This window comes from Panthera tigris, chromosome A2 (assembly GCF_018350195.1).
Source record: "Panthera tigris isolate Pti1 chromosome A2, P.tigris_Pti1_mat1.1, whole genome shotgun sequence".
In the NCBI taxonomy this organism is placed as follows: domain Eukaryota; kingdom Metazoa; phylum Chordata; class Mammalia; order Carnivora; family Felidae; genus Panthera; species Panthera tigris.
Window position 1 is genome coordinate 86,353,454 of NC_056661.1, and position 21,743 is coordinate 86,375,196.

General features: G+C 36.3%; 1 protein-coding gene and 1 long non-coding RNA gene across 2 annotated transcripts in view; one reads left to right on the plus strand and one right to left on the minus strand.

Annotated features, from left to right (window-relative positions):
• The window catches only part of PCLO (piccolo presynaptic cytomatrix protein), a 360,380-nt gene that overhangs the window by 59,333 nt on the left and 279,304 nt on the right, over positions 1 to 21,743 (minus strand). Inside the window, exon 9 of the mRNA XM_042965364.1 lies at positions 17,114 to 17,204. Coding sequence (XP_042821298.1) covers positions 17,114 to 17,204 — 91 coding nt within the window. The remainder of the gene's footprint in view (positions 1 to 17,113; positions 17,205 to 21,743) is intronic.
• LOC122233338 overlaps positions 1,375 to 21,743 on the plus strand; it is a 70,262-nt gene continuing 49,893 nt past the window's right edge. The window contains exons 1-2 of the long non-coding RNA XR_006210901.1: positions 1,375 to 1,461; positions 17,988 to 18,125. This is a non-coding gene — a long non-coding RNA (uncharacterized LOC122233338). The remainder of the gene's footprint in view (positions 1,462 to 17,987; positions 18,126 to 21,743) is intronic.

Below are 21,743 nucleotides of genomic sequence, written 5' to 3' on the forward strand. Positions count from 1 at the left end.
AAAGATTCAAAGAGAACATTCTTTGTCACATTTCCATCAACAGAATTTCACATTTGTCTTTTCTAATGTAATGTGAGTTAATATTAAGATAAAAATGTTACACAAAGCAAGTATAAAAGGCTATTCATACTCACATCACAGTAGAGGAATTGGGCCCCCCCATTGAATTGCCCCATGACTGAAATGGCCATTATCATGGGAAATAACAAAGACACACACACACACACACACACACACACACACACACACACACAATGTCCCATATATATATACACACACGTACATATAAAACATTATATATATGCAAAAAAGTCACAAATAAATATCAAAAGATATCGACAGTCTGGCTTTGTTTAACATCTTTCAAATAAAAGATATTTTGTATACTGATTTTATTAAGGATACATAGGGTTTCCTCTACCTGAAATACTTCAAAAATAATGTCCATCAAGAAAATTTCCCAGGACAGCCACACTACAAAAATCATGTTTTGTTCATTCAATAACACGTGGATTTTTTTCTTTATTTTAGCTTATATAAGGCAAATGCAAAATTATAATCATAAAGGTAAAATCTGAGGGGGTTTGCATGATACTTCCATAAAAGGAAATAAAAAAACTTAATTCATTTAGCAGTACTTCCAAAATGAAGTAATTATCTGATATGAAATTGGATGTTACAAAATTAGAAGATTGGGTCAATTTATAGATATGGCCTTAATGCTTACTTGTTTAGATAGTGATCTTAGGATGACAGCCTAGGACTGGGAGCAGGGTCATTTACTATGCATGTTAAAGAAAATTGTTGTATTGGGAGACACTCATGTAACCCTATCACTATTGGTGGAAATAAAATAGTTTAAACTCATAATACAGGAATGCTATGATGACCTTTCCAAAATAAGTGCCAGTTTTATTTAATAAAAGGTAAGTAGGAAGAAGAATACTATTGTAATTAAACACTTATGAAGAAGTGTTCCTTCTGTACTTCTGGAGATACTATAAGATTGTGGAAGACATATTCTATCTTGACTCCCAATAAGTCACTCTGAATGTAGGAGGAACATGTGACTTGGTTCTAACCAGTAGGAGCTGACAAAGGTAATGCGATAGTCACTACCATAATTTTATTCCCTTAGCCCATTAAGACGACAGTTTTCTGCTGGCCCTGAAGAAGGAACCTGCCATGTGTGAGAGGGTAACAGAGGGAACCACAGGGCAAGATGCTCAAGAGTCTCCAGTTGCTGAGAGTGGCTTGGCTGACAGCCAGGGAGCAAAGGGGAGCCTAGTCCCATAACGGGAGAAACTGAATTGTGCCAATAACCGCGCTTGCTAGCTTGAAAGACTATCCCCAAGTTCCAGAACAGAATGCAGCCTTGCCAACATGTAGACTGCAGCATTCTGAGAGCCTGACCAGAGATTCCAGTTAAGCTGTGCCTGGATTTCTTGACCCAAGAAAACTGTGAGATACTAAATGTGTGCTGTTTTAAGTCATTAAATTTGTGGTAATTTGTTACATGCCAATAGAAAATACAAAGATAAAAGTGGTTTTCTGTGCATACAATATATATGGACATTATCCTGGTCGCAAAACTTGGGAGACATTTGTGCTTATAGTAGTTACCACAGTGACTGAGCAATAACAGAAGGTAGGAATGAAAGGGAAGATAGGGCAAAAAAATCACCTTTTTTTCCTGCATAAACAGAGGAAGAGCTCAGTTCTGCAAAGCTGAGATTCTGGTATAAAATGTGTAGTAAGCATACAGTATCTAGGCAACACTCAATATATAACTGAATGAATATTGAATGGATAAATACTAAAATGCACATTTTTCTCCAGGTCAGTCTAATGCATCAATGATAAGAGTGTTAACAACAATATAATTGTATTCTATTCTATTCTTAGAAAATGCCTTAAAATTACATCATCCCAGTGGATCTTAAAATAAAAAGAAAAAAACAAAGCCCCCTCTGTTTATACATGAGGAAAATGAGGCTTAGCCAGGCTGAATGCTCATGGCAACACCTGATTATATGGCAAAGGTAGAAGGAAGCCCAAGTAAGTGACCAGCAACGCATCTCCTGCCTGGTTAGCACCTGGTTTAGAATCAGAAGGGATGGATTTGAGAGCAGCACACCCAACACCTCCTTACCCTGTTCAGTTGTAGAGAGGAGAGTGATGGGAAGGATTGCAATTAGGCTTTTAAGAGAAGAAACCATCAGGATAGAGGAAATGTGTTGGGAACCAGCATTTCTCAGTCAAGACTAAGGAGAGGAAATGTTTTGGCTTAGGTGGCCACAGATCATAGCATACCATTTAATCTGTAGCTGGGATTGATTAAATTGATCACTTGATGTTTTGTTTCATCTACGATAATTTTTATTTTTCTACTGATGCATAAAGGTTGATGCCATGCTTATATCTTTATCATATATCACAAAGATGAAATTGTTACTTTTTTAGCATTACAGTTTTAATCATGTTTGTATTTTCACATCTATATACAAATATGAACTGCATATACTGCTGTTAAATGAATAAGTAGTTGGATTAACACTCCTATCTTGCTATGCAACTCTATAAAGAACAAAGTTTCTACAAGCCTGGTAGCATAATAGTTGTTATAATTACTACTATTTGGGGGAAGAACTGAGAAACTGATTAGGTGAGAAAAGTTCTGAATTTGATGAGTCACTTTAGACATATAAATAAAATCTAGGTGTCCAGATTATTATTTCGCTACAGTCTAAACCTGTTCTCATCAAAATCAATTTGCTATTGGTGAAGAAAGTGTTCGACGTAGTTCAACAGCTTCTATTTTCCAGTATCTATCAGGAGATACTTTCCATTAAAGAGTGAAATAAGGAGAGAGAGGGAAGATGGCGGCGTAGGAGGACGCTGGGCTCACCGTGCATCCTGCTGATCACTTAGATTCCACCTACACCTGCCTAAATAACCCAGAAAACAGCCAGAGGATTAGCATAACGGAGTCTCCGGAGCCAAGCGCAGATGAGAGGCCCACGGAAGAGGGTAGGAAAGGCGGCGAGGCGGTGCACGCTCCACTGACTGGCGGGAGGGAGCCGGGGCGGAGAGGCGGCTCGCCGGCCAAGCAGAGCCCCCGAGTCTGGCTGGCAAAAGCGGAGGGGCCTGACGGACTGTGTTCCGACAGCAAGCGCGACTTAGCGTCTGGGAGGTCATAAATTAACAGCTCTGCTTAGAAAGCGGGAAGGCTGCAGGACAAAGGGAGGGAGAGCTGCTGAGCCCCCGGACGACAGAGCTCAGTTTGGTGGGGAACATAGGCGCTCGCCAGCGCCATCTCCCCCGCCCATCCACCAGCCAAAATCCCAAAGGGAACCAGTTCCTGCCAGGGAACTTGCTCGCTCCGCGCAAACACCCAACTCTGTGCTTCTGTGGAGCCAAACCTCCGGCAGCGGATCTGACTCCCTCCCGCTGCCACAGGGCCCCTCCTGAAGTGGATCACCTAAGGAGAAGCGAGCTAAGCCTGCCCCTCCTGCCCCCGTGGACCTTGCCTACCCACCCCAGCTAATACGCCAGATCCCCAGCACCACAAGCCTGGCAGTGTGCAAGTAGCCCAGACGGGCCATGCCACCCCACAGTGAATCCCGCCCCTAGGAGGGGTGAAGAGAAGGCACACACCAGTCTGACTGTGGCCCCAGCGGTGGGCTGGGGGCAGACATCAGGGCGGACTGCGGCCCCGCCCACCAAGGCCCACCAACTCCAGTTATACACCACAGCACAGGGGAAGTGCCCTGCAGGTCTGCCGCACCACTCCAGGGACTATCCAAAATGACCAAACGGAAGAATTCCCCTCAGAAGAATCTCCAGGAAATAACAACAGCTAATGAACTGATCAAAAAGGATTTAAATAATATAACAGAAAGTGAATTTAGGATAATAGTCATAAAATTAATCGCTGGGCTTGAAAACAGTATAGAGGACAGCAGAGAATCTCTTGCTACAGAGATCAAGGGACTAAGGAACAGTCATGAGGAGCTGAAAAGCACTTTAAATGAAATGCAAAACAAAACGGAAACGACGACAGCTCGGATTGAAGAGGCAGAGGAGAGAATAGGTGAACTAGAAGATAAAGTTATGGAAAAAGAAGAAGCTGAGAAAAAGAGAGATAAAAAAATCCAGGAGTATGAGGGGAAAATTAGAGAAGTGATACACTAAAAAGAAATAATATACGCATAATTGGTATCCCAGAGGAGGAAGAGAGAGGGAAAGGTGCTGAAGGGGTACTTGAAGAAATAATAGCTGAGAACTTCCCTGAACTGGGGAAGGAAAAAGGCATTGAAATCCAAGAGGCACAGAGAACTCCCTTCAGACGTAACTTGAATCGATCTTCTGCACGACATATCATAGTGAAACTGGCAAAATACAAGGATAAAGAGAAAATTCTGAAAGCAGCAAGGGATAAACGTGCCCTCACATATAAAGGGAGACCTATAAGACTCGTGACTGATTTCTCTTTTGAAACTTGGCAGGCCAGAAAGGATTGGCACGAGATCTTCAGTGTGCTAAACAGAAAAAACATGCAGCCGAGAATCCTTTATCCAGCAAGTCTGTCATTTAGAATAGAAGGAGAGATAAAGGTCTTCCCAAACAAATAAAAACTGAAGGAATTTGTCACCACTAAACCAGCCCTACAAGAGATCCTAAGGGGGATCCTGTGAGACAAAGTACCAGAGACATCACTACAAGCATAAAACTACAGACATCACAATGACTCTAAACCCGTATCTTTCTATAATAACACTGAATGTAAATGGATTAAATGCGCCAACCAAAAGACATAGGGTATCAGAATGGATAAAAAAACAAGACCCATCTATTTGCTGTCTACAAGAGACTCATTTTAGATCTGAGGACACCTTTAGATTGAGAGTGAGGGGATGGAGAACTATTTATCATGCTACTGGAAGCCAAAAGAAAGCTGGAGTAGCCATTCTTATATCAGACAAACTAGAGTTTAAATTAAAGGCTGTAACAAGAGATGAAAAAGGGCATTATATAATAATTACAGGGTCTATCCATCAGGAAGAGCTAACAATTATAATGGTCTATGCGCCGAATACCGGAGCCCCCGAATATATAAAACAATTACCCATAAACATCAGCAACATTATTGATAAGAATGTGGTAATTGCAGGGGCTTTAACACCCCACTTACAGAAATGGATAGATCATCTAGACACACGGTCAATAAAGAAACAAGGGCCCTGAATGATACATTGGATCAGATGGACTTGACACATATATTTAGAACTCTGCATCCCAAAGCAACAGAATATACTTTCTTCTCGAGTGCACATGGAACATTCTCCAAGATAGATCATATACTGGGTCACAAAACAGCCCTTCATAAGTTTACAAGAATTGAAATTATACCATGCATACTTTCAGACCACAATGCTATGAAGCTTGAAATCAACCACAGGAAAAAGTCTGGAAAACCTCCAAAAGCATGGAGGTTAAAGAACACCCTACTAACGAATGAGTGGGTCAACCAGGCAATTAGAGAAGAAATTAAAAAATAGATGGAAACAAACAAAAATGAAAATACAACAATCCAAACGCTTTGGGACACAGCGAAGGCAGTCCTGAGGGGAAAATACATTGCAATCCAGGCTTACCTCAAGAAACAGGAAAAATCCCAAATACAAAATCTAACAGCACACCTAAAGGAAATACAAGCAGAACAGCAAAGGCAGCCTAAACCCAGCAGAAGAAGATAAATAATAAAGATCAGAGCAGAAATAAACAATATAGAATCTAAAAAAACCTGTAAGCAGATCAACGAAACCAAGAGTTGGTTTTTTGAAAAAATAAACAAAATTGACAAACCGCTAGCCAGGCTTCTCAAAAAGAAAAGGGAGAGGACCCAAATAGATAAAATCATGAATGAAAATGGAATTATTACAACCAATCCCTCAGAGATACAAACAATTATCAGGGAATACTATGAAAAATTATATGCCAACAAATTGGACAACCTGGAAGAAATGGACAAATTCCTAAACACCTACACGCTTCAAAAACTCAATCAGGAGGAAATAGAAAGCTTGAACAGACCCATAACCAGCGAAGAAATTGAATCGGTTATCAAAAATCTCCCAACAAATAAGAGTCCAGGACCAGATGGCTTGCCAGGGGAGTTCTACCAGACGTTTAAAGCAGAGATAATACCTATCCTTCTCAAGCTATTCCAAGAAATAGAAAGGGAAGGAAAACTTCCAGACTTATTCTATGAAGCCAGTATTACTTTGATTCCTAAACCAGACAGAGACCCAGTAAAAAAAGAGAACTACAGGCCAATATCCCTGATGAATATGGATGCAAAAATTCTCAATAAGATACTAGCAAATCGAATTCAACAGCATATAAAAAGAATTATTCACCATGATCAAGTGGGATTCATTCCTGGGATGCAGGGCTGGTTCAACATTCGCAAATCAATCAACGTGATACATCACATTAACAAAAGAAAAGAGAAGAACCATATGATCCTGTCAATTGATGCAGAAAAGGCCTTTGACAAAATCCAGCACCCTTTCTTAATAAAAACCCTTGAGAAAGTCGGGATAGAAGGAACATATTTAAAGATCATAAAAGCCATTTATGAAAAGCCCACAGCTAACATCATCCTCAATGGGGAAAAACTGAGAGCTTTTTCCCTGAGATCAGGAACACGACAGGGATGCCCACTCTCACCGCTGTTGTTTAACATAGTGCTGGAAGTTCTAGCATCAGCAAGCAGACAACAAAAGGAAATCAAAGGCATCCAAATTGGCAAAGATGAAGTCAAGCTTTCGCTTTTTGCAGATGACATGATATTATACATGGAAAATCCGATAGACTCCACCAAAAGTCTGCTAGAACTGATACATGAATTCAGCAAAGTTGCAGGATACAAAATCAATGTGCAGAAATCAGTTGCATTCTTATACACTAACAATGAAGCAACAGAAATATAAAGAAACTGATCCCATTCACAATTGCACCAAGAAGCATAAAATACCTAGGAATAAATCTAACCAAAGATGTAAAAGATCTGTATGCTGAAAACTATAGAAAGCTTATGAAGGTAATTGAAGAAGATATAAAGAAATGGAAAGACATTCCCTGCTCATGGATTGGAAGAATAAATATTGTCAAAATGTCAATACTACCTAAAGCTATCTACACATTCAATGCAATCCCAATCAAAATTGCACCAGCATTCTTCTCGAAACTAGAACAAGCAATCCTAAAATTCATATGGAACCACAAAAGGCCCTGAATAGCCAAAGTAATTTTGAAGAAGAAGACCAAAGCAGGAGGCATCACAATCCCAGACTTTAGCCTCTACTACAAAGCTGTCATCATCAAGACAGCATGGTATTGGCACAAAAACTGACACATAGACCAATGGAATAGAATAGAAACCCCAGAACTAGACCCACAAATGTATGGCCAACTCATCTTTGACAAAGCAGGAAAGAACATCCAATGGAAAAAAAGACAGTCTCTTTAACAAATGGTGCTGGGAGAATCGGACAGAAACATACAGAAGGTTGAAACTAGAACACTTTCTCACACCATTCACAAAAATAAACTCAAAATGGATAAAGGACCTGAATGTGAGACAGGAAACCATCAAAACCTTAGAGGAGAAAGCAGGAAAAGACCTCTCTGACCTCAGCCGTAGCAATCTCTTACTCGACACATCCCCAAAGGCAAGGGAATTAAAAGCAAAAGTGAATTACTGGGACCTTATGAAGAGAAAAAGCTTCTGCACAGCAAAGGAAACAACCAACAAAACTAAAAGGCAACCAATGGAATGGGAAAAGATATTTGCAAATGACATATCGGACAAAGGGCTAGTATCCAAAATCTATAAAGAGCTCACCAAACTCCACACCCGAAAAACAAATAACTCAGTGAAGAAATGGGCAGAAAACATGAATAGACACTTCTCTAAAGAAGACATCCGGATGGCCAACAGGCACATGAAAAGATGTTCAACATCGCTCCTTATCAGGGAAATACAAATCAAAACCACACTCAGATATCACCTCACGCCGGTCAGAGTGGCCAAAATGAACAAATCAGGAGACTATAGATGCTGGAGAGGATGTGGAGAAACGGGAACCCTCTTGCACTGTTGGTGGGAATGCAAATTGGTGCAGCTGCTCTGGAAAGCAGTGTGGAGGTTCCTCAGAAAATTAAAAATAGACCTACCCTATGACCCAGCAATAGCACTGCTAGGAATTCACCCAAGGGATACAGGGGTACTGATGCATAGGGGCACTTGTACCCCAATGTTTATAGCAGCACTCTCAACAATAGCCAAATTATGGAAAGAGCCTAAATGTCCATCAACTGACGAATGGATAAAGAAATTGTGGTTTATATACACAATGGAATACTACGTGGCAATGAGAAAGAATGAAATATGGCCTTTTGTAGCAACGTGGATAGAACTGGAGAGTGTGATGCTAAGTGAAATAAGCCATATAGAGAAAGACAGATACCATATGGTTTCACTCTTATGTGGATCCTGAGAAACTTAACAGAAACCCATGGGGGAGGGGAAGGAAAAAAAAAAAAAAAGAGGTTAGAGTGGGAGAGAGCCAAAGCATGAGAGACTCTTAAAAACTGAGAACAAACTGAGGGTTGATGGGGAGTGGGAGGGAGGGGAGGGTGGGTGATGGGTATTGAGGAGGGCACCTTTTGGGATGAGCACTGGGTGTTGTATGGAAACCAATTTGACAATAAATTTCATATATTAAAAACAAAAACAAAAACAAAATAAAATAAAATAAAGAGTGAAATAATACAATTTGTTTGGTTATTTTCATTTCTCTATTTTAAAAATTGTTACTACTACCTGGAAAGGACAAGGAATGTTACACGTTGCTAGGTGACCAGCTATGAATAGTCCAACATTCCAGTGAGATTGTGCTTTAAACAAAAAGAGAGCTGCTCTTATTTTCAGCCAATGTTCTACTACATCAGATATGTTGAACTTTTAACTGTCAGATGTCTCAAAATATATGACTTTGAAGTGATGAATTCTGTTTGGTTTCTGTGTGCCATGCCGATATTGTTTTATATTTAATACATTATTTGATTATTCTCAAACTCTTTAGTATCATCTTCAGAGATAGAGGCAAATAGAAGCAACTAACATTTCAAGAATTTTGTCTATGTGTCTTACACTTTTTTATGTTAAAAATTATTTCTGGGGTGCCTGGGTGGCTCAGTTAAGCGTCAGAATTGGTCTCAGGTCATGATCTCAAGATTCACAAGTTTGAGGCCCGCGTTAGGCTCTGTGCTGATAGCTCAGAGTCTGGAGCCTGCTTCAGGTTTTGTGTCTACCTCTCTCTGCCCCTCTCCTGCTCATGCTCTGTCTCTGTCTGTCTCCCAAAAATAAATAAAAACATTTAAAAAGTAAAAAAAAAAAGAAAATATTTCCACAACTTTTTATGTTATGTACTAGCCATAACATTTCAGGACAACGAAGCTAAGATGAAGGAAATTTAGACACTTACCTAGGTTGTCCAGCATGTAAAGAACTTAAGATTGGAGCCTATTTTTTTCCCATGACTACTTCTACATCCTTGTTCTTTCTATATACTTTTTCTCATTACTCTATTTGTCAAGAAGATATTCCAGGAGATCAGTATAAATCCTTATTCTTTTCAATGAATCTCATTTCTTATTGCCCAATTTTCCATGGCCAATTCATACATTTTGGATTTACAAACTTAAATTTCACATTAACATTACCATTTGTCCTCCTCTCCTGGAGGTTAAATATCTGGAATGTCTTCACACTCACCTCATGGCATCAATCATTAATCCCTTTAAACTTAATCTTATTAAAGATGCATAGAAAAATGTGCTAACCTATCTCCAGTTAGAAGCAAAGTACTTCCTTAGCTGGAACAGAATTGCACAAGCAATATTTATCCTGATAGGTATCAGGAGGAGTGATTATTTTCATGTGGAACTAGGCTTGAAAAGAAGCATTCCTTTGTTACTGGGAAAATGAATGCAAGCTTTCATTAAAATTTACCAGAAAGAAATTGTGATTTTAGAAGAGATTCCACCTGATCTACATTTCACTTCTATAAGTTTATACTCAGTTTATCCCTAAAAATAATTGAGAGGCTTACAATGAGAAACTGTATCATATATAATTGCACTCTTAAAATGAGAAACTGTGTCATGTATAACTATACTCTTAAAATGAGAATAAAAGTGAGGAAATTCTTCTGAATTGGAAAGGAGACATTTCTGTGTCAAGGCCCACCTTGTAGGATCTGTTCAAGTTCCAGCAGTTGTCTCTGTAATCCACTGTTATTTGAAAAAAACATAAAATTAAGTTTAACTAGCTGTGTTGGCTTTTAAAGCTATTCTTAAACACTTCCGATCAGCTTTTTAAAATGTTAGGCCAAAAAATCTCTTCCAGTAAGTATTAACAAAGGGGAGGCGAGGAAGGAACTCTATGGCAGGGATAGGGCAGAGTCCCTGATTTCTCATCACAATCAGTTGTCAACATTCTTGAGGAACAAAGCAAGGATGTCTGCTCTCGCTATTCTGTTTAACACTGTACACAAAGTTTTGGCAAGTGCAATAAAGAAAAAAATTCAATTAACTATTCTAGTTGGGAAAGGAAGAAATAAAGCTGTCTTTATTTGCAGATGACATGAACTTGCATCCTCAGAAAATCTCAAGGATTCCACACAACAAAACTAATAGAACTAAAAACAACATTAGTGAGATTATAAGATAAAACGTCAATATACAAAAATAAATTGTATTTCTATAAAACTGCAATGAATAGTCCAAAATTGAAATTAAGAAATAACACCATTTATAAGAGCAACAAAAATAATAAAATAATTGGGACATATTTAACAAAAGAAATGCTAGTCTTCTACACCAAAAACTATAAAACTTTACTGAAAAATATTAGAGAAGATCCAAGTAAATGAAGAAATATTACATGTTCATGGATGAAATGGCTCAATGAAACAGATAGCAGTTCTCTCCAAATTGATCTATAATTTCAGTGCAACCCCTATCATAATCCCAGCAGGCTGATACTAAAATATTATTAAAATTAAAAAGATCTACAATAGCCAAAACAATTTTGAAAAGGGGGACTTATATTACCAGAGTTCAAAACTTAATAAAACACAATAATAAACAATAAAGTATACTAGTGGTGAAATAAGTTAGTCACATAGTCAAAGAGAATAGAACTGAGAAATCGAAAATAAATCCTTGTATTAATGGTGATTGTTTTTGACAAAATGTGCCAAAGCTATTCAATGGGGGGATTTTCTTTAAGGTACTTACACAAATAGATATCCATTTATGCTTCAAAAAAAAAAAAAAAAAAAGAACGTGGACTTCTGCCTCACACCATATACCAAAATCAACACAAAATAGGTCATGAAGCTAAATGTATAATGCTTCTGGTATAAAAAAATAAGAGAAAAATCTTTGTGACCTTGGGATAGTTCTTAATACTCTATCAAGAGCTCAGCCTGGTCGGTACAGGAAAAAACATATTGATAAATTTAATTCCATTAAAATGGAATTAATAAAATATATAAAGAATTCATACAACTCAGTAAGAAGACAAACAACCCAAATGAGTACAGTATGTGAACAGACATTTCACCAAAGAAGAGACAGGCATTGTTTATAACCACCTGAAATATGCTCAATACCATAGGTCATTAGGAAATCGGAAGTTAAAACACAGAGTTCTTATCCACACCCACCCCAAAAGGTAAACATTATCAAGTGTTGGCAATGACATGGAGAACGTGGAACCCTCAGACGTTGCTGGCAAGAACATAGTATGGTATATTCATTTTGGAAAACGATTTGCCAGTTTCTTGAATAGTTAAAAAGAAACTTACCATAGAACCCAACAATTCCTCTTCTAGGAAACCATTAAAAAATATCATATGGTTAAACTCAAACTTGTATGCAAATATTTGAAACTGGGAAAAATTCAATGGATAAAAAAAAGGGAGAATATCCAAACAATGCAATGCTATTTAGCTATAGAAAGATCAAACGACTGATACATGTGATAAAATAGATAAACTGCAAAATGTTGGTAAGTGAAAGGAGCCAGACACCAAAACTGCATACTATATGATTCAATTTATAGGAAATGCCCAGAAAGGGCAAACTTAGATACTGAATGTAAATCTCCTGCCTGTGGCTGGAGTGTTGAAGGTGGATATTGCTAGCCGCCTCAAGGGAACTTTTTGTAATGACTGAAATGTTCTAACATAAGACTGTGGTGATGGTCACAACACTCCCTAAATACACTAAAAGTAATTGATTTGTACACTTGTGCATTCGTACACTTACAAATGTGTACACACTTACAATGTGTACACTTATGTAAATTCTGCCTTATTAAAACTGTTTAAATAATAATAAAAAAGCTATCCATATTTGGTATTGCTACCATCTCGGATCCAAGGAGACCTGTTACATTTGTCTCTTGTTTCTAAAAGCTCATAAAGATGGTAGACTAACGAAGAACAGAAGAGGAGCCAACATTTTCACTGAAGATACTGCTGTCTTTTGAACCTAAACATATTTAGTGTTCTTCACTAGTACACTTGCTAATTAGTCTTTCTAGCCGTGCAGATGTAGCCAATCCATTATGGAACTATACATAAGCAAATTATCTTTTTTGAAATCAGAAGAATTTCTTTGGCTTGTTTGAAACAGCTGTGTTTCCAGAGCCATAAGATGGCTTTAAATAAAAAAGAGAGACTCATTTCTTTAGCGTTACATTTTCTCCTTTTTTTTTCCTGATAATTTCTAAGAGAAGGGGAAATAACATTTGTTGAGTGTATAGTAAGTACAGGATTTTGTGCTGGGTTCATTTGAAATTATGTGAGACACATAGAGTTGGTCTTATTTTACAGATGAGCAAATTTATTCTCAAAATTTAAATAAGCAATAGAGTTGAACTCTAACTCAGGTCTTCTAAAATTCACTATCTATTCTCTTCATTTTGTTGCCTTGTGTTTGGTTGAATAAAGACTTTCAAAACCATTATATAGTTGTTGATCAGCACCTATATCTTTGAAGTTTACAGTTAATAAAGGATCTATTTTCTAAAAGTTACAGATCATTTAATAGAAGATTGTATGCATATATTTCTCTGTGCAAACATCACAAAAATATAAATAATGATGCATATATATACATGTGTGGACACACATATATGTATGTATAGGTATGAACAATAAAGTTTTATAAATTCCATGACTTTGTCTCAGTTGTTCCTAAAATTCTATTGTAATAATTACTTGCATTTCAGATTTTACTACCAAATTATGAGAACATTTTAGATGATAGTCTGTGTTGTATTCATTTTATTACCCTTGCAATGAACACAATGTAAATCACACCAGGGGTGTTCGATCAGTAAATATTAACAAATAATTAAAAGTGCATCTAATATGAGATATAAGAACATTTGCAAAATATGTTTTATGTTGCATGAGTTTTTATAGAAAGAACAAAAACTTATTTATAATTTTTTAAAATCTATATAAATATCATTAGAGTAATGGTTCTCAAACATTTTGGTTTTAATGAGCCATTTATACTCTTTGATATTACTGAGGACCTCAAAGAGATTTTGGTCCTATAAATTCCAGCTCTGTATATTTTCTGTATTATAAATTAAAAGTGAGAGTTTAAAACATTAATGAATGTAAACTAATAAACTCATTCTATGTTAAAATAATGACATTTTTGGTAAAAAATGACTGTATTTTAAAAATGGGACACTTAAGAGATGGGTGGTATTGCTTTACATTATTACAATTATGCCTAATATTGAGCTAACTGGAATACAGGTAAATTCTCATATTTGCTCTGTATACGGTCTGTTGTGATGCACACATCATGTAACCTCTAGATAAAACTCTACTGCATATTCACAAGGAAATGAGAGTGCAAAGGCAAGTGTTTCTTAGAATTTACTATGAAAATAGTTTTGACTTTGTGGATTTCGTGAAAGAATCTTGGGAACCATGAGGGTTTCCTGCTCATACTTTGGGAAACACACGGGAGAAACAATGAGAAAAAAACAAAAAAAACAAAAAAACAAAACAAAAAACCCCACACACTTTCTATTCTGGTCTCCTATTCTGAAATTATTTTTTATTCCAAAAAATAAAAATATATTTTCTCTTTTTATGAGGTATACCTGTTTTGTATAATTCTTATAAAATATCTTAATGCTACTTCCAGTTAGAACGGTTTATTAAACTCTTATAGAAGATACACAGTACTTCTACTTTCAATGAGTTTCTAAAACCAAGATGGAAATGCACTCATGGCCATTTGGCCCTCTGTTTGGGAGAACAGATACACTACTGTTCTCTTCACTCTTTTCTTGCTTACAACCTCATCTTATTTATAAAGGCATTTAAGTTGTTAGTTTAGATAGCTTTTTCACCACTGATGAAGCTACTGGCCATTGCTCTTTTTCTCTAAATATGAAAAACAAACAGAAACTTAACATTTTTTTTATTATGGAAAACTGCATGCATATAAAACAAGTATTGGAGGCCAATAATAAAACCCAGGGTGGTCAGTCTTCTAGCTCCAACCATTACCAAACCACAGTCAATCTTTTTTCATCTATTCGTTCATCATTCTCCATGCAACTAATTTTGAAAGAAATCCCAAATATTGTTTCTTCTGGAGACATTTTAGCATGTATCTCAAAAAAATATGCCCTTAACATTAATGTAAAAATGGTACAACATAGCTAAAAAATGACAGTAAATCCTTAATATCACCAAAAGTTTAGTCAAGCAAAACAGGCTTTTGGTTGAGTGGCAAACAGCAAGCAGAGAGATTAGCCTCTCTGATCAGCACAAATGCTCTGCCTAAGGGCTTGCCTGCCACTGGCTTAGACCTTCTGGGCATTGTTCGCTAAAGAAGTCATTTCTCACTCCAGTTATGCATATACCTGTACTTAAATCCCTTTGAGGTACTGAGGACTTACTTAAAAACAACACGAGTTGTTTCAGAACATTTAACTTACTATGAGATCATTCTATCCAAGGACACATGGAAAGTATATTCAGTAGTAATTAATGCAGGGAAATAGAATGGGGAAAAAATTTTTACTTTTATATTAGGTAAATATCAAAAGGAAAAGGGGCATGCAGAGACACGATACGCTATACAACTAGTAAATGTATTGTTCAAAACAATGATTCTTGCTTCTCATTTAGTAAAATCTATATACAGAGGAAACCGAATTTAGCTTTCAGACTAGAATATTTACAACGAGATATCAACCGTTATTATTTCTTTTTTATATTCAAAGCTTTTTTTCCTAATTGTGGTAAAGGAAAGCAAATTAAAACGAGTTACAAAAGACAAATACTAAGGTTGAGGGAATGATTAATACAGCATAAAAGTAAGACTATGGCTAGAAAAAAGATACATTAATATAGAGTTTTGATGATTTAGTAACACAGTTTGAAGATTTCTGTTGCTGGCAGTGGAAAAAAATTTTGGCATTGCTGGGAAGCACTATGTTGTTTTGCTTTATGAGCTGGAGGGAACTGAAATAGTCTGCAGAAGTAACTATTCCATAGAGTTATTCCACAGTAATTATTCCAATCCACAGAGCCCATGGATTTTAAAACTCACCCTTGGGACTTTCATCACTACTTAAAATACTGTGTGTATGCAGTGAAACTATGGAAGTTTAAATTATCTGTCTCTGATAGGAGAAAAATTACCAATCTTAAAAGGAAACAACATTAGATTCCTAATCGATTCATTCTCTATGAAAATAAAGAAAGTAAAGTTGCTCAAAGTAAAACCTGTTCCACATCCACATGCTCCATGGTCTAAAATGTGCAAGGAACAATAGCAAGTGAACTGATAAAAAAATACCTGTTTTTGTCCTTTGTTATATCAGTCCTTAAAGAGAAAAAAAAACCCTCCACACATATACCATGTTAGATATATCACCTATACATATACTTCTATATATGCATATATGAACATCTATATTTATGAATATTTTCTGTTGATATACAGTGTCTATATACACAAGGAATATACTTGAGGGAGAATATAGGTACTGTTCATCTTTCAAAAAGTCATTAACTTTGACAGAATTTATATTTAGTCTCAAAGATTTAAACAAAAATTTTAAATTTGTAACATAAAACTTCCATCATCTTTCAGAAGCATCTAGGTCATGAAACACGAATGCAAACCTATCACACTGGGGGAGATGAAGGAAGCATGACAACTAAAGGCAATTTGGAATCTGGATTGGATCTTGGACCAGAAAAAAAGGAAAAAAAAAGAATTTAGTGGGTCAGAAGAGAAACTCAAAAACTAGATAAGGCTTGTAGAAATTTTAATAGCTTCACATTAATGTTAACTTTCTGGTTTCGATATCTTATTGTGATTAGATAGATGTTAACATTAGGGAAACTAGGTAAAGGACGGGCAGAAGAAGTGACTGTACTATTTTCTGGGGGGCCCAGGATTTTGCAGGAATCTAACATTATTTCAAAATAAAAACCTTTAGAGATGTGTCCTATGCCTTGGTTTACATAAGAACACAAACAAGCAAACAAACAAAAACTCAGGAGATTGATAATGTTCAAAGTGACAAGGCAGAGTGGGATTTATTCCTTAGAAGAATCAGAGGCAGTTCCCTATTTCCTGTAAAAGAATGTTTTACAGTTCTAAAACCAGTCACCATTTTGCTCAATAGGGAAATAATCATGGAGTATTATAATGCCATGTATGTTTTGAAAATGCAATTAATGAAAAAAAATGACCTAAAGACATACCAATCAGTAACGTGTCATATTAATGACTGTGCCATTACAATCTTTTATGTTCGAGTGCATAGTCTGCTTAGTTTTGGAAATTCTCCCAAAACACAATCTTTGACATAAAAAGCAGTGTCTTCTAAAATTTGGGAAGCCATCTAAGCTGAAATCCAAATACATGTCCCAGTCTCACATTAAAATAAAAAAGTAGGTCATTTGACTTCCCTTACCTGAAACCGTGTGATCCTTAGAGTCTCTTGTTATTTTTATCCTTGCGTGAGGAAAGATGTAGTGCACAGTCTTCCCGTTCATCTGTATAATCTAAGACATATATGTGATAAGGTGAAAAATCAATGTTTAAAGACAAAGTGTAATATACAGGATTAGACTTGTTTTTTAAGTGTGTTGGTTTAGTTAATAAAAGATTTCATTATCTGTTTCCCCTTGGCAAAATGAGATTTCTGAAACCAAATTAGTGAATGCAAACTTGTGTCTTCTGTTTTATGGAACTTGGCTTCTAAATGAGATTTGTGAAATAATGAAAGATAAAAACAGTGAAATATTTGCTCATATCTGCCTTAATAGGATTTTATTAGGATGAAATCTTCTATCACCTTGGAAAAATGTGAATGAAATTACAAATAAAATTAAGTTTACTAAAGAAGTTTAAGAAGTGCCTGAGTGGCTCAGTTAAGCGTCTGACTCTTGATCTCATGGATCGATTCATGAGATGAGCCCCACGTGGGGCTCTGAACTGACAGCATGGAGCCTGCTTGGGATTCTCACTCTCCTCTCTCTCTCTGCACCAACCCCCAACCCTCTTCCCTGGCTGCGCACACACATGTACTCTCTCAAAATTAACAAATAAACATTGACAAAAAAAGAAGTGTGTGAGAGTACTGAACCAAAATATTAAATAGAATTTAGAACTCAAGAGAGGTTGACTTTGTGAGGAAGAGTCTTTGAATACTCGAGTGGTTTTAATGTGTAAATCCAGATGTAAGAATGTTAGAATTCTATCGCTAGAATTTTACATATTAAAAGTAACATATGCATTGAAAACTGCAAGCTTAAATTATAGCCTTTTGCTTTTATTCTCTTTAGGAAAGAATAAGCTTAATCAGGTTTCTGATGAACAGAAAACATTCCCCAAACAGCAGAATCCTGTGGAGTCCAGGAATAGTATATGATTTCTTCAAAGTAAAACTAAAATGTTGTCTGCAAGATTATAAACCTATTATGGTAAGTATAATCAGTTACCCTAAGTAACGCATACTACCATAACTTTGTAAACTAATGAAAACCTTATTTATTGGGGGAACTGGGTGGCTCAGTCACTTAAGCAACAGTCCTTGATTTTGGCTCGGGTCATGATCTCATCGTTCCTGAGTGGGAGTTCCATGTCGGGTTCTGTGCTGACAGCAGGAACCTGCTTGGGACTCTCTCTCCTCTTTCTCTGTCCCTTCCCCTGCTCATGTGCTCGCTCTCTCTCTCTCTCTTTCTCTAAGAATAAATTTAAAACATTTAAAAAAGAAAACCTTATTTATTTTCATGGAAAAAAGAGTCTATACATTTTCCCTTTTTCTTCCTGTCTTGTTTCCTCTGTGTCAGTCTCTGTCTACCTCTCTCTCCTTTCTTCTTCACTCTTAACTTCTCTCCTCTGCCTTTCTTACTCCCCCCACCCTTCATCTTTTCTCCTTCTACTTCTGTTCTTTCACTTCCCTCAATCCGCATTTAAAGATCTTCATTTTTTTTTTTTTTACTAAAAATTAAACCATGTGCATTGAAAACTCTACAACTATTAGATATACATGAACCTTGGTTTGATACTGTAGATAAGCAAAACTGGTATTATTTCACTTTACTTTAAATTTCTTTAATTTCATGTTTTATTTAAAAACCATCTTAAAAAGTCATGTTTTCCACTTGGTCAAAAATAAAGTAGGAAGACACATTTTCACCTTTTGTTATTCTTTCCAAATATCTAGACTAGGGAGAGTTTGATGTAATCTCAGTGCATTTGTTGCACAGCTAGGAGACAAGTAGGATTTTCCAAAATTTTCCCCAGAATTTCATCAGCTAACAATGATCACCTTCTAAATTGTACCTATGACGATGTTAGTAGAGGGGATGTTAGCATCTTCATTTCTATAAAATGTTGCTTTCAGAACATCTCCTAACACCTCGTATAGTTTCAGAGACTGTCTCTAACAGCACCACAAACTCACTTAATAAATCAAAAACATAAAACTGCCACAATTATGATCAATGTGACCAAAAATGTGTAGAAAAGCAGTGGTATCTATCTCCCATGTATGAACTAGTTGAATCTTAGCTTTTCCCTAAGCACTGCAGGTGAGTGTTCAGAGTTCCCCAGGAGATGGAGCTTCAGGGGACATGTTGCTTCTGTCAAATAGGAGTAGGAGCAAGATGTGAAGCAGTGCCCACACCTCTCCCCCAGAGTCTGGTCTCTGGCCTTGTCTTTTGGTGATTCTGCACTGAAAGAACTATCATCTTTATGTCTCCCAGCAAAAGGATAATTCTTCCTTCCTACACATATTCTCATGAATAACTGAGCCTTCAAACTTATGAAATGATAACACTTGCGTTAACATATCTGCTATTCACAGAGATATTCATCCTTTCCCTCTCTTAAACACCATGCATGCGAGCTGCAGGATGAGAGCATCCTTCTTGTGTTCCAAGGACTGTGCTAGGCCCTGTGGTGTATGGAATCGGGAGCCCCTGCTCTCTGGGAGCTCTCAGTCTGTGACATAATGCCTGCAAAACCATTGGAGCACAAGGGAAGAACACTTGCCCCAATTTGTGGGGAGGTGGTGGTGGTGTGAGAGAAGTCTTCTTGTAAGACAGGACATGGAGACCTGACTGATGAATAGAGTTCGACAAGGGAGGAGAAGAGGAAGAGTACTCAGGTCAAGGGAACAAGACATCCCAAGGCCCCGAATGTAAGGGAGGGTGGCTTCTTCAGAAGAGTTTAATGTACCTCAATATTGCAGTTGCATGAGGATTGGAGAAGACACGTGTATTAGTGCAGAACATGGAGGCAGCTGGCATTAGTCAGGAAGTGTTGACCTTTATACTCACCCTGTGAGGGCTATTAGCCCTATTTCGAGATGAGGTAAAGAAGGAAAATCCATATTTGTTTCCTTTCAAAGTGTGTATATATACATATATATATATATATATATGTATATATACACACACACACACAAAGTATATATATATATATATATTTATATATATATTCAAAGTATATATATTTACATATATATACAAAGTATATATATATTTATATATATATTCAAAGTATATATATATATATATATTTAAATAATAATATGATTTTGGGTTTAATAAACATTCAGAAAAATTTTTCTGGGTGTCTCTTGAATTTTTACATAAGATATTTTTAAAAAAGCAGAAAAATTCATTTTGCACTAGTCAGTCTGGGTTTATTACTTCGCCTCCAGAGCATTTTATGGGTATAGATTCTTGTTATGCATACGTTGCCAAATACAAGCATTCAGCTTTATTAGTACCAAGAGCTCAATATTACCTTTTTATGATTACAGATGCAAACAAATGAATAAAATGAGAATGCCATTGGGTTATTCTCTCTAGACCAAAATATAGTTATGGTGACTTAATGACAAAGAGTATTTGAAGATAAATATTAAAGCCAAAACACATTAATTTTGCACTTTATGCAAATGTAATTGAAGCATATGTTGTGTTCTATGTAACTTCTGTGGAGAAAAAACTATAAGGAAATCAAAGCAATTAGTGTCACAATATTTGTTACTTTGTTACATATTTGTTACTTGTTTGGAGGAGGTTGAAGATTATAATCTGGAAGAGGCACAAGATGGTATCTGGGGGGCAGACAACTTTCCCTTCCTTGGTCTGTATATTGATTATATGGCTGTGCACTTTATAACTAGTTTATAATTCTGTATATTTGCGGTTTTGGTAACTACATATGGAGGTTTTCATTTGTATGTTAGACATCAAAATTAAAAAATGCAATAAACTGGGGTGCCTTGGTGGCTAAATCAGTTAAGCATCCAACTCTTGATTTCGGCCAACGTCATGATCTCACAGTTCATGAGTTTGAGCCCCATGTCTGGCTCTGTGCTGACGGTGCAGAGCCTGCTTGGGATTCTCTCTCCATTTCTCTCTGCCCCTACCCTGCCCATGCTCCCTCTCCCTCTCTTGTGCTCTCTCTCTCTTTCAAAATAATGAAATAAATTTTTAAAAATGTAATAAATCTATAAATGTAAAAAAATAACTTTTAACAAAAAAATAAACATTACTTTATTACATTTACCTATAAATAATTCTAACAAAGACCCTCACATTTTCTACTTTATAAAAAACAGTAAGAAATTCATGAAATGATTCTTAAATATACTCTCTCTGCTTAATTTTGGCATTATATGGGTTTATAAATATATTTTGTTTAAACAGGATGCATTATGTCCTGAGTGCATTTAAATCATAAATAGGCAGATGTTAGTAACAGAAAATTAAACAGTACTACTAGGGTTATTAATGTTTCATCTACATACAATAGAATTGAGGTGGACATAGATTACATTAAAATGTATCCTCCAAGAATATTGGTTGAATAAATTAGTTGGCCAAGACTATTTGAAGCATTCATGGAAATAGTAGTGTCGGGAAATAATTATACAGAAGTTATTTTCTAGCTCTGTAGTTTATATATTTCATCTTATTGAGATTTCTTTAAAGGATTTTTGTGCTTTCAGTGATCTGATGTAGGTTTACGGGAAATACTAAACTTCAAAGAAACAAATGAGACACGGAAGATATAAAAAG